General features: G+C 39.6%; 2 protein-coding genes across 3 annotated transcripts in view; both read right to left on the bottom strand.

Moving 5' to 3' along the window:
• Nucleotides 1-4,448: 4,448 nt before the first annotated feature.
• On the bottom strand, nt 4,449-11,067 carry LOC124126598. The gene is made up of 3 exons (XM_048397856.1): nt 11,017-11,067; nt 10,278-10,569; nt 4,449-7,104 (listed from the first exon to the last, which is right to left on the bottom strand). The coding sequence occupies exons 2-3, from the start codon at nt 10,567-10,569 to the stop codon at nt 5,456-5,458; spliced, it is 1,941 nt and encodes a 646-aa protein (XP_048253813.1). The 5' UTR covers nt 11,017-11,067; the 3' UTR covers nt 4,449-5,455.
• An 812-nt stretch (nt 11,068-11,879) lies between these two features.
• The window catches only part of LOC124126589, a 77,420-nt gene continuing 70,889 nt past the window's right edge, over nt 11,880-18,410 (bottom strand). For both annotated transcript variants that reach the window (XM_048397854.1, XM_048397855.1), the window contains 2 exons: nt 16,172-16,372; nt 11,880-15,575 (listed from right to left, as the gene is read on the bottom strand). In XM_048397854.1, coding sequence (XP_048253811.1) covers nt 14,782-15,575; nt 16,172-16,372 — 995 coding nt within the window. In that variant the 3' untranslated portion in view covers nt 11,880-14,781. The remainder of the gene's footprint in view (nt 15,576-16,171; nt 16,373-18,410) is intronic.

The raw sequence follows: 18,410 nt of genomic DNA, 5'->3' as shown, positions 1-18,410 counted from the left end.
TTGAGCACCGGGTCAGATTTATCCGTGTGAGCTGTGACGCAACACAATCTGACGGATGTCATCCCCATTAAGTCGATATTGAAAGTGTGTCTGGTGTCCTTGTTTCCAAAATGAAAACGTACGCTTAATTTCAGTTACTATAAGCTGTTTTCAAAATTGGCTGTTGTATTATGTTAAACTATAATGCATTGAAATATAAATCTATTAGTCTGTAATACAGACCCTGAAACAAATATATCCAATACAGCCCATGATATTTAGTAAGTATAGAATACTGCAGTATCTCCTTTTATTATATTTGATAACATTAATTTAACAACTGTTTTTCTATGTTCCTTTCGGAGACTAGATGTCAGTCTATGAATCTATGTGAACCCACACACAGTGGAACCCCGAGGGACACAACTTGCAATTAATAGCTGATTTCCATCTCCAAACAAGGTTCTTATGTGAACACTGTTACATTCTTCTGTGAATAAAATAAATATACCGGTGTATGTAAAACTTTCAAGCTAATACAGTTTATTTGTTTTTCTATTCACCGGACCCGTAATAAGCCTTCAGAAACCCATGCTTGCCGTAAAAGGCGACTTTGCTTCTCGTATACGGCGACCAACGGGATCGGGTGGTCAGGTTCGCTGACTAAGTTGATGCATGTCATCGTATCCCAATTGCGTGGATCGATGCTGATGATGTCAATCACCGGATTGTCTGGTCCAGTTTGATTTTAATATGTGTATTTTCTGAAAAGAATATTGGTATTTTCAAACTTAGAAATATGTTGGAGTCGAGGTCAATGCGCCATGCTCACTTTTTGTCTTGTTGACTGTTATTTCCTCCGATCACTGTTAGATTTAGAAGTGCATCTTTCCGTGTCGTTTACATGTTACTTTACTTCAATAAAATTTCAAAGCTATATGTGGTGAGTTGTTACTTTGATCTTATAACATTTATTTACCGTGCAGATTCGGTGTAGAATAGGTCTTCAGCAAACCATGCTTGCCGTAAAAGGGATTGGGTGGTCAGGTTGCTGACTTGGTTGATGCATGTCATTGTATCCCAATTGCGTTGATTGTTGCTCATGATGTCAATCACTGGATTGTCTGGTCCAGACTCGATTATTTACAGACCGCCGTCATATAGCTGGAGTGTTGCTGAGTGCGGCGTTCAACAACAAACAAACAAACAAAAAATAAGCAAACAAATAAAAAACTATTTCCCGCTCTAAGACCAGTCAATTTTCAACTGACGGGAGGTGAAAAAACCCTGGTTTATTTCAACGAAGAGCAATAATGTTTATATTTATAGGTGTACCGTGTCGTAATGGAGCACGTGATTGGTTATTCAATTTGGAATATCCGAAATTTTAATTTATGAATGCAATGTTTAATTCGCCAAAGACAGTGGAATGGAGTTTCACAGTGATGGTCTGGGGAACAATCTAAGTAAGGATAAGATACATCGATGAAACCTTCTTTATTACAAACAGAAGTGACCTTTCGGTGAAGGTTCTAACACAGTTATCAAGCAAATGAAACGTCATGCGTATCTGATACCCGTCAAGATCCAGGGTAGAATAGCTCTTCAGCAACCCATGCTTGCCGTAAAAGGCGACTATGCTTGTCGTAAGAGGCGACCAACAGGATCGGTTGGTCAGGCTCGCTGACCTGGTTGATGATATCAATCACTGGATTGTCTGGTCCAGACTCGATTATTTACAGACCACCGTCATATAGCTGGAATATTGTTGAGTGCGGCGTTAAACAACAAACAATCAATCAATCATGCCTATTTCTAATAAAAAAAGGTTGTTCATCCATATATCTTATCCTTACTTAGCACTCCAATTCCTAAATGCCTATCAAGGAAGTTGAGAACAATGCTCTACTTAATTAGGTCCGACTGCAGGATCTCTTTCATCTTTCGAGGCATCCACTTATGACATATATGACATGACTTGGAATGCAAAAAAAGGTTGGAAAATTATTTTGGTCAAAGAGCATATTTTGTGACAATCCCATTAATCAGTAACACTGACAACAGTGGTCGTTTACACGCTCAGAACAAACCAGATACGTGTTGGCATAGTCCAACATTCAGCATTCCATTTCGGGAGGTATAAACCTTTCCCGACTGTATTCACTGTCCAAAACAACATGGCTAAGACAAACATGTAATTCTATGTTTGCTTATGCACAAACTATCGGACATACGGATTATAACACATTGACCAATGATACATGCGTTGTCTGTATCGTATCATCACATCAACTCCTTTAGTCTGTTCAGTACGTACAGTGTTAACATCACAATTAATAACAAGCATGAAATACTCCCACCCCTCCTAATATGACATGTTCGGTTATGTGGAAGACATTAGGCCCCCAGAAACGAGCACTACTGCAATTTTCAGTCTAAGTCAAACTCGTTGCCTTGGAAACTCGAAAAAAATTCATCAAAGGGGACCAGTTCACCACTAGACCTATCTATGTGCCACGATATCTTTCATGGTGTATCAGTTCTGCTCCGGATGATGGACGGACGGACAACATTCATTCCTATAACCCCCTTCCACTTCGTGGCAGGCATCATAATAACAACTAAAAAAAGATACAGTGAGGTATATGGAATATATTTATTTGTAGAAATCACATTATTTCTCAATGTGTTTTCTTGCAATTTCATTCTAATTATGCTCATAGTGTTTGTATTAACCAGTCCCGTGGAAAGGTCGTAAGGTCGGGTTTCGACCCGCGGTCGCTTCATAACACTAAACGTTAAAAGATGGTATTTGTTGTTTCCCTGCCTTGCGCTCGACATTAAGGGGATAAAACCAGGGCCGGTCGGCTCTGATACAGTGTACTGTGTCTGATTGGGGTATCCATGTTAAAACGGCAGCATGGTATTTCAGTGGTCTGGCACTATAATGCCCGGACTAGTACCAGCAGTCACATACACGCACGCACGCACGCACGCACGAACGCACGCACGAACGCACGCACGCACGCACGCACGCACCTTATTTCACCTCACCTATTCAATCAACAATGCACACAAGCACATCTAAACATTTGATTCTGAAGTGTTGAATTTGTATGCGCGCTATTTCGAATGTACTGACAGTAAAGCTTTTATCTCAGTCTATATATTTCTTTGTTCCATCATTCGTTTCCATCACTATATACTACTACTACTACTACTACTACTACTACTACTACTACTACTGATAATAATTATAATTATAGCTCTTCCCTCAATCGCTTATATTTACCAATCGTAATGGGAAGGCGTTGTGTGAATAACGTTGGGGCTCTTCGTGATAAAATTGTTTTGTCCACTTTTGCACACATCTATTTGTCTGATGATCCTCTTGTGAAGCATGTCAAGAGTCATGATGAAAACAAGCCGAGGATGTTGGACATAATCTTAATGTCAATGTTGATTTTGTTGATGGTTCTCCACTGCTGGACGGTACAGAAATGAGTGTCAACCAAGCGAAGTGCCATATCAGATCGGCCCAGTTTTCAAGGAGAGGCTATCTGAACGACCACTGCATCGAGTTCATGTGCAGTGTGTTGAGAAAGTCAGCAACCCTGCAGAGTCCTTCGCTTGGATGAAGTCGGCTGGCCTGAGAAGTGACGCAGAAGGCTTTCTGTTTGCTACTCAGGACCAGTCACTTCCCACTCGAAACCGACAATATGTGATTTCGCATCAAAATGTAAATATGAAATGTAGATTATGTAATGAATTTAATGACCACATTGTCAGTGGATGCCCAGTTTTTGCACAAACAATTATCTTAAGGAGTGGCTCGATCATTTTAAAACTGTCTTCGCAATGTTTGTGGTTTTGACGCAGAGGTCCATCCATGGTAAGACCCAAAATATGTAGAGGGCGTTATGGAAAATGATAAATACAAAAATCTTTGGAAGAGGCCCGTATACAGCCTCAGACGCATCCAGGCCAACACACCTGATCTTGTCCTTTTTGATAAATCAAATGAAATCTTTATATTATTGAATTTTCTGTCCCTTTTGACTCCAATGTCATTGAAAAGATTAGGAAAAACATGCTTTCGAAATGTCACGCTTAAATCCCAAGTACCAAGTTGTCCGATTCCCCATTGCCCCCTCTGCTACCAGGAATGCAGCCCTTCTGACAATCTGGGTAATGCAGAAGGCTACAGTGTTGGGAAGTCTTTCTGGGTGGGTTTGACTAGGCAGCGCTTCCTGGGAGAAGTCCCATTCGCTGTTTGGGCTGCGTGCAGAGGGGGCAAGGGCCCTGATGATGAGCCTAACCAAGCTGACTGTGCCAGAATCACCCAAACCCTCTTTGCTGCATTTTTATTTTAATCTGTAAATAATAATAATAATAATAATAATAATAATAATAATAATAATAATAATAATAACTAAGCATTTCTTAAGCGCTGGTATCCAGTTAAGAGAACTGCTCAAAAGCACTGTCAGGAATCTGTAACACAGATGGGGTTTTACTACACATCGATAGATCAAGAGGCACACTGCATTGATCTAATATTAATATTGACGATATTTTCACATAAATGTGAATGGAAAACAACCAGATACACTGCTACTGCGAGTGTTGTTTATTGTTTCTTGAGTTCAACAGGCGACATCAGGTTAGATAAAAATGATGGCAGACGCAAAGTTATTTTAGAATTGTATTTAGCGAGTAAACAAGACATAAAGAATACAGATGTCAGCATGGTTTCCGTTTTCAAATAGATATGCTAAAGCAGAGGTCATATTGTACGATTCCGACTATATCATACACGTGTATTCATGGACCCATATCAAATAACATGGATACCAGGTGTTCGCAAAAAGGTAGGGTATCCTGCCCCACCGGTGATACTTGTCATAAAGACATGCACAGGCAAGTCAAGTGTTCAACTGAACAATCATGGGAACATATGGTCAAAATAAGGAATTGAATTCGACATATTTTGGTCACTGATTTTGACATGTCCTGCACATGTCGAACTAATAACTTTTTGAAAGCTTTACATATGGTTCAAGTCTTGACTTAAATGCAGACCCATTTGAGCAAGAATCGTATTGAAATATTGATAGAAAGATTATGTTCGATTGTACCTAAAAAGTTGTGACACCAGAGTCTGGAGCTGCTGAAACATTGCTCGACCCAAAGGGAAACATTGGAAAGTCTTCGCTCTTGTCATACAGTCTTGAGGATAGTATCATTTGTATAAATCTGCAAATAGTCCATTATTTTGTCAACTAACAAACTTACTCAGCAATAACAAACTAGTGTTCTATCATGTAAGAAAGGATGGACCCAACACCCAATGTAGATAAAGAACTTTAAGATAAGCTTGTGTCGCAATCCTTCAATTGCAAATACAACCCTGTGCAATATAAAAAAAACACACATGTAGTTCCTAAAAAGGATTCAGACATAATTCCCACTCATTTTAGTGCATTGTGAAAACCTTAACGTCACTTGACAAGCACACATACATACACCCTTGCCCATCTAGACACACACCCCAGGGATACTGAATACCATCCTGTAAAGTCAGTATGTTTCTAACAAACTCCCCCGACTCAGTCAGATGGATGACTCTGTGTAGGAAAGAATCTGAAACCAGAATGTCACCTGTGCTGGTACGTGTTATGCCACGTGGATATTTTAGTGATGTGTTTCCTGAAGGGCTGTAGGTGAACACCACATCCCCCTTCTTGGTCAGACACACGACGTACCTTGATCCACTGTCGGACACAAGGATGTTCCCAGTCCTTGTCGTGAAGAGAAAATTGGGAAATTTAAAGATGGTGTAACCATTTACAAGTGGACTGAGTGAACTCAGCACGTGTCCCGTTACATCCAGGATATCAATACAGGGGGGAGAATGGGAACCTGCTGCTAGTGTTGATGGTGTCAGAGACGTTATACCATAGTACTGTTTGTTTGTTGTGATGGTTGACAGCAGCACCAGGTCAGGGTTGACTTCAACTGTTACAATCTGACTGATACCCAAAACAGTTACAGCCAGTTGGTTCTGTTTTAACTTTGCCATACACCATGGTCTGCCCACCGGACCCAGAAAGAGCCTGCTGTGATATGTATGGTTATTTTTGGTGTAGAAGGACTTCACACTTTTGTTTTCGTAATCTGTGACAACGACTGTATCTGTACCATTCACAGCAAGCACTGTGACATCAATAGGATCTGCTTCTACCCCGTCTCCTACTCTGACGTTGATAGTGTCCTGTAATACAGGAGTCGCCATCAGGTCCAGCACACTCTCGTACAGGACGTCTATGTCACCCAGCTGTAGATCGTCCAGTGTTATGCTCAGCTGATCCGTGTCCTGTCTGAACATGATCCTGGCTATTCTCCCCTTCACCTTCAGCCCTGCGTCCCCGACAGCCTCCACATCACCGACCTCACATCCCTGATACATCTCATACACACCCATGTCACACTCAGAGCGTAGAGTCTGGTCTATCAGCTCCGCTTCTTCTTGGAACATCTGTACTGACATCTCTCTTGACTTTATGTTTGCTTTTAGCTGCTCTATGTGTTTCTCAGACTTCTCTTTCAGCTCATTGAGAAGCTTCATTTCCTTGCTTTTAATCGTGTCCATTGCTTTCTTAGTGGTAGACTTGATGTCTGATTCTATTTGCAAATAAGACGTTGATTCTTCATTGGCTATTGTTTTCTGTTTGTCAACGAGAATTTGTATCTTATCACATTTCTTCAACAAATTATCCCTTTTCCTTGTCAGCTCTGATTTAATTGCCGGCATTTCTGATTCCATTTCAACAACACTTTCACACATTTTGTGATAGGTAATGCAACATGTTTGACAAATTGCTTTCTTACAGTCTCTGCAAATGAGTTTTATATGTTCATCTTTGTGTTCTTTACACACAACCTTTTCCATGCTCTTGATCTTGACCTCTCTAGACATGTCAACTACGTCATGGTGACGGGAGGATGGGTTTCTATTGTGCATCCGTACACATCGTTCACAGAGGGCGTCGTCACAAACAGAGCACCAAGAGGTAGCAGGAGTTGTCTCCCCTTCCTCCTTGCAATAACGGCAGTAGGTTGTATCTGCAACCAATAGACATCATATAGTCTTATTAACCAAGTTTAACTTAGGCTTCAGGTACATTATCTGATACCTTTTAAATAATGGTCAAACAGCCAATTCCTTTCCACTGATTTACCCACCTGAACTAGAAATAAAAGACAACCTCATTTGTTTCATATTGAGATCTATGCATAAAGATCCAAAATGACAAAAATGTATCCCCAATACTGCATGAAAAGAGTGGTGATTTCAAAATTCAAAAATCAAATATTCTCCTTATGTCAAGCGATATTACAGCAGCTATAGCCTTAGGTGTCAACATTTCAGGTACCATCGAGCATGTTCTTTTCACAATAATTTCAAAGAGTATTATACTAATACTCTTACTCAAACGTTGTTTGAGCAGGGTTACAACATCCAACTCCTTAGTAAATCTTTCGAAAAGCTTTATAGGAGACAGGCAGAGAACATTTACAAATTTGACGTGTCGGTGACTAAATGTATGTTCAATTCAAATCTACCATATGTTCCCGTGTTAGTGCAGGTACTTGACCTGACTTTACATGTGGTTTCGTTCACAAAAACACCAGTTTTTATGGTTGTGATGAGATTTCACCATGTCCGTCTAAGGGAAAATGGCAGATGGCGAGCCAAAGGAATGCTTAAATCCGGTATTCACCGTGACGTCGCAGAAACACCATATGGCGCTTATGTCGTAGTTATCAACAGAAAAACCAGGTTAGAGGCCGTCCCTTGTAGAGGCCGCCTACCCGTGACAACTCTCGCCAAGACATATGGGTTAGAACCACTCATCATTGACACAGGTTCCAGAGAGGAAGTCTCACAGCCCGTACCGTCAGAGACGACGTGTACGACTCGTCAGCATCCGTGCCAGGCGCCATCCACACGGACATCCCTGACGATAGAAGGACACCGTCTCCAGTTGTGCAGATATTTAAGGAGAATCACGTGTTGCTGGAGTATCAACGTTGCAGGAACTCTGGGTTTGCCTTCTTCAGATATGAAATGCCTTTCCCCAGGTCTTACATTTCTTCAACGTGTAGTGTTTGTTTGTCTCTTTGTTTGTTGTTTAACGCCACACTCAGCAGTATTCCAGCTATATGACGGCGGTCTGTAATTAATCGAGTCTGGACCAGACAATCGAGTAATTGACATCATTAGCATCGAACATCTGGACCAGACAATCCACTGATTGACATCATGAACATCGATCTAAGCAATTGGGATTCGTTGACATGCATGAACCAAGTCAGCTACCCTGACCACCCGGTCCCGTAAGTCGCCTCTTACGACAAGCATGAAGACCACTTCTAACCCGGATCTTTACTGGGGAGGCAAGCATTGGCTACAGTTCGGGTTCAGCATTTAGTGGCATCATTGAGGAGAAGGTGCCAGACCGGCATCAATGCGCAAGGTGGATACAATCGCTTTTTACAGTCTGAACTTGCCTCAGAACTCCCTCGGCCGCCTTTGAGAATAGTTTATATTAATTATATACTTCAGCGTGAAAGACTGACTTTTCTGAAGTTGAGAAAAGTGATATTTTCATTGGAGTTAACATAACCCTTGATATTTCACTGCAGTGAACATAACCCTTGATATTTCACTGCAGTGAACATAACCCTTGATATTTTACTGCAGTGAACATAGCACTTGATATTTCACTGCAGTGAACATAATACTTTGACGGAACTATTGTCATACAAGAATTACTTCCCCTTTAATTGTCTCATGTGACTAGCCCACACACAATTGTTGACGTTCTTTTTACGTTAGTTCCACATTGCCGAGGCAAAATGATGACGGATTGTCATTTATGGATTTAATATCACTTCTAGCCGTTTATTCTTCTCTCGAAAATGTTTCATTATAAACTGTCAATCTCTCATTTAACTCGTCAATTGAGAATGTTCGTTTCGCCATTTTTGTTACTTGACCAGCGTGTAGTCTTTCGCGTCTCTCAGGGGTCTCCTAGTACTCAAGAATATTTTTGGATACCATTGTTTATATATTTTTTAAGATTTTGCAAACACGAAACTACTTTTTAAGACGCAAATACAAGGGGTGGTGAACTGGTTTAATTTACGGTAGACAACTGCACAAAAAGTCCCTCATCTCGTGACGGGCGAAAAGGTGATATTTTCACTCGTGGTTATATGCTTCGAAATATTTTTGGATACCATTGTTTAAATTTTTTTTAGATTTTGCAAACACGAAACTACTTTTTAAGACGCAAATACAAGGGGTGGTGAACTGGTTTAATTTTCCGGTAGACAACTGCACAAAAAGTCCCTCATCTCGTGACGGGCCAAAAGGTGATATTTTTACTCGTGGTTATATGCTTCGAAATATTTTTGGATACCATTGTTTAAATTTTTTTTAGATTTTGCAAACACGAAACTACTTTTTAAGACGCAAATACAAGGGGTGGTGAACTGGTTTAATTTTCCGGTAGACAACTGCACAAAAAGTCCCTCATCTCGTGACGGGCGAAAAGGTGATATTTTCACTCGTGGTTATATGCTTCGAAATATTTTTGGATATCATTGTTTAATTTTTTTTTAGATTTTGCAAACACGAAACTACTTTTTAAGACGCAAATACAAGGGGTGGTGAACTGGTTAAATTTTCCGGTAGACATCTGCACAAAAAGTCCCTCATCTCGTGACGGGCGAAAAGGTGATATTTTCACTCGTGGTTATATGCTTCGAAATATTTTTGGATATCATTGTTTAAATTTTTTTTAGATTTTGCAAACACGAAACTACTTTTTAAGACGCAAATACAAGGGGCGGTGAACTGGTTAAATTTTCCGGGAGACATCTGCACAAAAAGTCCCTCATCTCGTGACGGGCGAAAAGGTGATATTTTCACTCGTGGTTCCTTCCTTAGTTTTTACTAAATATTTTCACATACACCTTGAGTGATTAATATACGTGCACGTTTTTGCTGTAAGGGGCAGCTACAACCGATATTGAATACCGACGAGCGTTGGTAGAATTTAAATTTTAAATCACCTTGTAAGATTAGCGTTGAATCGTTGACCCAATTTCTCCGACTACTGGCCATTGATATCTCCCAATAAAGACCTATTGACAGTTACATACAGAATTATGTATTTATATTTATGGAAATAATGTCGAGTGTAGCGATATATTTTTTTCGGGCTTACTTGTAGATTCTGGGCCAAAAGAGTCCAAAAGTCCCTGGATGACAAAGCTAGGCTTGACGTCATCCGCCCACTCCTCCACTGGCCTCTCAGGGTCAGACACTTTCGTCATCTTCTTACAGAAAGGACATAGAAGAGATCTTGCGCTGATAGCTTCTGGCCTGGTTTTGGTGTAGTTGATAACACATTTCCGACAGAAGGTGTGATTACACACAAGCGTGGAAGGGTTGTCAAACACCTCTGTACATATTGTACAACTCAGAAAGTGCTCTGTTAACTTTTGGGAGGTCGCCATCTGGTTAGGAAGAAGATTACGAGACCTTTATATGTGCATATCTCACTCTGTGTTCAGTATTCATGTAAATATAATAGCCATTGTTCGACGTAAAGACAACTGAACCCTTGGAAATGTCCCACAGTACAAACTTTCATCATCACTATTTGATGGTGATTCATGAACTCATACTCGTAAAATGGACTCTGCATGTAGCAGATATTTCTTATGCTTATGGAAAGGGTGTATTTCAATAATTTCACATAAGCACACTATTGACAAATATGTAATCTAAGACTCACGTGGTGTGAATACAGGAACATAACAAGCAAGATGTTTGACATAAAAACATGTATACATTATGTATTTATCAAATTGCTTATCATTTGTCTATAATTTATTTTAAAGAAGTAAACCTACAGTGATTCCAACCACGCACACATGATAGCAATAGAAGAAGAGACTTACCTGAGACCGCCCACTTGAGAACTGCTGTCGAGTGAAGTTAATCACATCTAATCTGACCTGTACCGATTGTGAACTGGGGATTTTCTCACACTGATAGTGTTGCATACAACATATGCAGTAAATAGGTTACTGGACGTCGTGGATGTGTCAGAGACGCAGCCTTCATTCACTATTAACATAGCATGGGGATTAAGTTGTATTAGATATTTTCAGTATTCCTTTACATCGGGCGGATTTTAAAAGAAGTCATTGGAGAATAAAAGGCTTAAAACAAGCTCCTGGTTACATATGCTTTTATTTTACGCCACATTCAGGTACCGTCAGTTTGACTATGTCCTACATATGTCCTAAATGTCCAACACATGCCCTATACTTCCTGCATATGTCCTATATCTGATACACGTGTCCCATATGTCATACACATGTCCTAAATGTCCTACACTTGCCCTATACTTCCTACTTTTACTGAAGATAATTGCGTGTTTTCAAGCAGTGGCAGAAAAAAACACAGCATCTGATCCACGCCGCCATATTCTATATAACAAAATGACGAAATATGTCAGTGTGTGAAAGTTGTTGCCGCACTCAGCAATATTCCAGCTATATGACGGCGATCTGTAAATAATCGAGTCTGGACCAGACAATCCAGTGATTGACATCATGAGCAACAATCAACGCAATTGGGATACAATGACATGCATCAACCAAGTCAGCAACCTGACCACCCAATCCAGTAAGTCGCCTCTTTTACGGCAAGCATGGTTTGCTAAAGACCTATTCTGCACCGAATCTGCAGGGGTCGTGCGTGAAAGTAAATGAATGATATTAGATCAAAGTAACAACTCACCACATATAGCTTTGAAATTTTATTGAAGTAAAGTAACATGTAAACGACACGGAAAGATGCACTTCTAAATCTAACAGTGATCGGAGGAAATAACAGTCAACAAGACAAAAAGTGAGCATGGCGCATTGACTTCGACTCCAACATATTTCTAAGTTTGAAACATGAAAATACCAATATTCTTTTCAGAAAATACACATATTAAAATCAAACTTAGATTTTCACATTTCCTATTGGTACAGAAACTGTACCCCCAATTGGAAAAGACCCCATGAAGTAGTTTTCAGGTTACAGGTCACCCAAATTTGAAGTAAAAACAATATTCTAAGTTCACAACATAAAAAACCCCATCATATTTCTTTCAGAAAAGGGGCGGTCGAGTAGCCTAGTGTTTAAAGCGTTCGCTCGTCACGCAGAAGACCCGGGTTCGATTCCCGATATGGGTACAATGTGTGAAGCCCATTTCCGGTGTCCCCCGCCGTGATATTGCTGGAATATTGCTAAAAGCGGCGTAAAACCATACTCACTCTTTCAGAAAATACACCTTTTAAAATCAAACTTTACATTGCGCCGCTTTTATTAGTATGGAAGCTACTGTTCCCTAAATTTGAAAAAAATCCATGCGGTACTTTTCAAGTATACAGGTCTCATAACTCATAAATGTTTCAGTCAAAAAAGAAATTCCTTTTTAAAAAAATAACTTTATTTTGCAGAAAATACACATATTGAAAACATACTTCGCACTGCGCCTCTCCTATTAGAATAGAATCTTTATCCCCAATTGGAAAAAGAATCCATGAAGTAGTTTTTAAGTTATAAATATTGAAGTAAAAAACTATTCTAAGTACACAACATCATAAAACATCATATTTTTCAGAACATACACATATCAAATTACACTTTGCACTGCACCTCTTCTATTAGTGAGGAAACAGTTCCCTAAATTTGAAAAGAATTCATGAAGTAGTTTTTAAGTTATAAATATTGAAGTAAGAAACTATTCTAAGTACACAACAACATAAAACATCATATTTTTCAGAACATACACATATCAAATTACACTTTGCACTGCACCTCTTCTATTAGTGAGGAAACAGTTCCCTAAATTTGAAAAGAATTCATGAAGTAGTTTTTAAGTTATAAATATTGAAGTAAGAAACTATTCTAAGTACACAACATCATAAAACATCATATTTTTCAGAACATACACATATCAAATTACACTTTGCACTGCACCTCTTCTACAAGTGAGGAAACTGTTCCCTACATTTGAAAAGAATCCATGAAATAGTGTTCTAGTTACAGGTCACACAAATGTTTAGGTGAAAAAAATTCTAAGTAAAAAGCTGTATTTCTTTCAGAAAATCAAAATATTGAAATCATACTTCGCACTGCTCTTCTCCTATAGGTATAAAAAGTGTTCCCCAAGTTTGAAAAGAATCTATGATGTAGACGTAGGACGGACCTACGCAAGGACTGACAGATTGACGGACGGACGGACGGACGGATCGACGGACCCGCCCTTTTAGGTCGGGTTATAAGGACATTTTTACGGTACCTTCGACACTATTCCACCTGAGTCAGGGCGCTGGACAACAAAAATGAGCTCAACACATATCGTCCCTATAATATTTTCACGCCATCAGACAAGCAGTATGTACCAGGACGCATGATTGATTGGTGTATGATCCCCAGGGAGCTGAGAATGCTTTTGAATGGACGCTTATCACTGGGATAAAAACATGTGCCCTTAGACGTCTTCTGTGGAATTATATATTCTATTATTTTGGTTGTCATCATTATGTTTTCAATATCATACAATTAAAAACTTTCATGTAACACAAACGAAACATACACCTAAGTAGCTTTCTGAACAACGTCACTTGGTGGCAATCAACTCTGTATTCACTAAGTGTACATGTATTTGAAAAGACAATCCACAGATCGTCGGAAATATGTCACTGTGGAATCATGTTACAACATCAACGTGCATCAGATTAACATTACAATTCTTACTGGTTCCTTGACAGCTGCATGGGGCCTGTCTACTATTATGAGGATCGGGTGGGAAAATTGACTGCAGAGTACTAATAACTGACTAGGGACGATCAATCCTCAGATGTGATTTTACACTTTACATATCGTGTCATGCTTGTCGTCAGAGGCGAATAACGGGATAGGGTGGTCAGGCTCACCGACTAAGCTGATGCATGTTATCGTATTCCAATTGTGAGGATCAATGCTCATGATATCAATCACTGTATTGTCTGGCGTCGATTATTTACAGACCGCCGTCATATAGCTGGACTATTGCTGAGAGCGGCGTTAAACCGCCATCGCAAAACGGTACATTATCCAGTCTAGACCAAACAAACCAGACGAGGGGGTGGGAACAAGAGTAACATATCAATGGCAACGGGCACATTTTCCTTCCAGAATCCTTCCAAATACCTTCCGATTTTAAGACCATAATGTTTCCGACCGGGAAATGTTCCGAAAACCTTTCTCTAGAAATATAGATAGTAGGTTGTGCATTTTCTTCATTTAAGGTTGAAACACCAAAAAAGATATTTGAAAATTACCAAGAAAACTGAAGGAAGGTGTAGGTTCCGGAGTAGAAAAACCTGGCTTTTCATGTTGTGGGGGTACGATAACACAACATCAGTCGGTTCACAAACTACAATTTGATTGGTTTTTAAAACAAAAATACTGGTACGAGCGAGGCCTATTCTTCACAGGAGTAATGACCGTGTTGGCGTTACAGCTAAATTCTAAACAACAGTAAACATTATACACTTAGACTAATGATAAACTACCCTCTGAAGAGATGTTACAACCGCAAGAACATGGACACACGAAGACACATGCTAATATCTACAAATGCATCAGCGACAGTTATCTCAAACACTTCACATCAGAAATCACCCCCATTTCTTGATGCATTTGATGAAGAAAGATGCCACGCTGATGATGTCAGGGATGAAGATGCATGAGAACATGACGGAAACGATTGCCATGCAAACTGTCCCAGACACAGTTGCAGTTTGACGTTGGTCTGTGGCGCTCGTCTTTTGCCGGATAAAGGCAGAGGTTGTTCGACGATCTACGGTTAAGTTTGCCTTCCTTTCATCCATGACTTCAGATAACGCCGAAGTACTTAGATTCCGCTTGCAGCGACACTGGCAGTTTTGTTTTGGTGCAGTCGTCGTGATTGGTGTGGCCGTGGTGGTCAGAGCCTCTGTGGCACCCACGGTGACTACTGACGAGAGATCAAGGGACGACTCCGTTGATGGTTCAAAGGAAGAGGATATATTTTGTTCAGCAACGGTAAGCGATGGTGAAATAGAAAGAATACTGCTTGAAGAAGATTCATTTGAAGGGGCAACTGAGGATTGGTCACTGCTTGAAAGGGATATTGAAGAGGAGGCTGATAGGTTATAAGTTTCACTGCTTTGAGAATGGTCTGTTGACACAGATGATGACTGGACGAAGCTGGTGCTGACAGGTGATACATTTGTGAAGCTTTGGTAGGGGGTACGGATGGTCGAGCTCGCCTCAGGGGTACTGCTGGTCAAGGTCACCTCAGGGGTACTGCTGGTCAAGGTCATCTCAAGGGTACTGCTGGTCAAGGTCATCTCAGGGGTACTGCTGGAGGTCAATGCAACTTGTAGGGTACTAGACGTCTCATAAAGACTGCTGCTGCTCACGCGAGGCCCTGTCATTAAAATAACTTTCATTAGGTTTGCATATTAATAAGCATACTTATGTTTTATCATTTTGAAATCTACACTGAAATCCTACGAGTTCCAAGAAATCCTGTATCCTCGAAAAATACTTGCTTTAACGTCTACATTAATACAAACAGATAATATTCCACACCAATTATGTTTTAGTCAGAAGACGTATTAATCTGTCTCATTTGGCATGGGGCAAGGCTGGTCCCAGGAATCTGAGCCGCCACAATTTGCTGTGCAGAGTTGCGTCTCTTAGGCACGTCTGAAACCTCGATTCATGGGTTCAAATCCTGGTTCTGCCCGATTATGATTCTAGGTGTGTCAGCACCATACCCCTGCTCGTTGGTTTCACCAAGCTTGAAAAAGACTGAGATCAACATCACTTCGGGCTTTCCTCCCTCATGAAGCTGACAGCTGTGATCTAACTGGATTAATGTTCAAATCATCGCTACACTCAACTACTCACTCACTCACTCACTCAATTGGAAAACGACGTTTCGAAGGGTATGAAACAGACGAAGCATTATCACCAAAATCGCAATTTGTCCTTTCTCAAATAAATTTACATAATATATACCTATGGAATAATACGTCCATTCCGTATCCCCTGTGTAACACATCATTAGCGTTTGATCCTCATGAGTACAGTGTTCATAAGAATGGCTCAAGGCAACTTCAAAGAATGTATAGGTTCCCTTCCAGCAAAAACATGTTGCCTTTGCATCCTCTGTGGTAGAAGATACATCAGGAAGGGATGTTTTCACAGCTACATTGGTTGCTGTAAATAATAGTATACAAATATTAGTTAATGCTTCAGGTCATACATGAGATCTAAAATCGACTTACAATAACTGATACAATGGGTAATACAACAGGTCATACCTCAGATCATAGATATCAGGTCTTTCGTCAGGTAATATTTCAAATAACTGATCAAACCATGCGTCAGGTCATACATATATCAGGTCAGCCACATTAAGTCACATCCCAGGACATATATTTGGTTGCTATCTTGTATTATATCTACATCAGATTCCACAGTATCTCATCTTTCATCAGATACCACAGTATCACATCTTACATCTGAGTATGGTCGACACTCAGATGGCGTGAGCATATGTATCCAACATTCAATTAGTAAGTTTTGCAGGTTAATAACATCAGCTATTGATATTTGTGTATGCATTAAAGTAGCAAAACAGTTGGTCTCTGTTGACAGAAATACAAATTTTACATCAGATTCCACTGTATCACATCTAACGTCATATTCTACCGTATCACATCATACATCTGATTCCACTTATCACATCTTACACCAGATTAAAACCATATCGCATCTTACATCAGATTCCACTGCACCATCTTAAATACAATTCTACCGTATCACATCTTACATCAGATTCCACTGTATCACATCTTACATCAGATTCCACTTATCACATCTTACATCAGATTCCACTGTATCACATCTTACATCAGATTCCACTGTATCACATCTAACGTCAAATTCTACCGTATCACATCTTACACCAGATTTCACTGTATCACATCTTACATCAGATTCCACTTATCACATCTTACATCAGATTCCACTGTATCACATCTTACATCAGATTCCACTGTATCACATCTAACGTCAAATTCTACCGTATTACATCATACATCTGATTCCACTTATCACATCTTACACCAGATTAAAACCATATCGCATCTTACATCAGATTCCACTGCACCATCTTAAATACAATTCTACCGTATCGCATCTTACATCAGATTCCACTGTATCACATCTTGCATCAGATTCCACTTATCACATCTAACGTCAAATTCTACCGTATCACATCTTACATCAGATTCCACTTATCACATCTTACATCAGATTCCACTTATCACATCTTACATCAGATTAAAACCATATCGCATCTTACATCAGATTCCACTGCACCATCTTAAATACAATTCTACCGTATCGCATCTTACATCAGATTCCACTGTATCACATCTTGCATCAGATTCCACTTATCACATCTAACGTCAAATTCTACCGTATCACATCTTACATCAGATTCCACTTATCACATCTTACATCAGATTCCACTTATCACATCTTACATCAGATTCATCTGTATCACATCTTACATCAGATTCCACTGTATCACATCTAACGTCAAATTCTACCGTATCACATCTTACATCAAATTCCACTGTATCACATCTTACATCAGATTCCACTGTATCACATCTTACATCAGATTCATCTGTATCACATATAACGTCAAATTCTACCGTATCACATCATACATCTGATTCCACTTATCACATCTTACACCAGATCAAAACCATATCGCATCTTACATCAGATTCCACTGCACCATCTTAAATACAATTCTACCGTATCGCATCTTACATCAGATTCCACTGTATCACATCTTGCATCAGATTCCACTTATCACATCTAACGTCAAATTCTACCGTATCACATCTTACATCAGATTCCACTTATCACATCTTATATCAGATTCCACTTATCACATCTTACATCAGATTCATCTGTATCACATCTTACATCAGATTCCACTGTATCACATCTAACGTCAAATTCTACCGTATCACATCTTACATCAGATTCCACTGTATCACATCTTACATCAGATTCCACTGTATCACATCTTACATCAGATTCATCTGTATCACATATAACGTCAAATTCTACCGTATCACATCATACATCTGATTCCACTTATCACATCTTACACCAGATTAAAACCATATCGCATCTTACATCAGATTCCACTGCACCATCTTAAATACAATTC

The sequence above is a fragment of the Haliotis rufescens genome, unplaced genomic scaffold, assembly GCF_023055435.1.
Source record: "Haliotis rufescens isolate VD_foot unplaced genomic scaffold, xgHalRufe1.0.p SCAF_17, whole genome shotgun sequence".
NCBI lineage: Eukaryota > Metazoa > Mollusca > Gastropoda > Lepetellida > Haliotidae > Haliotis > Haliotis rufescens.
This window is presented reverse-complemented; position numbering and strand designations above follow the sequence as displayed.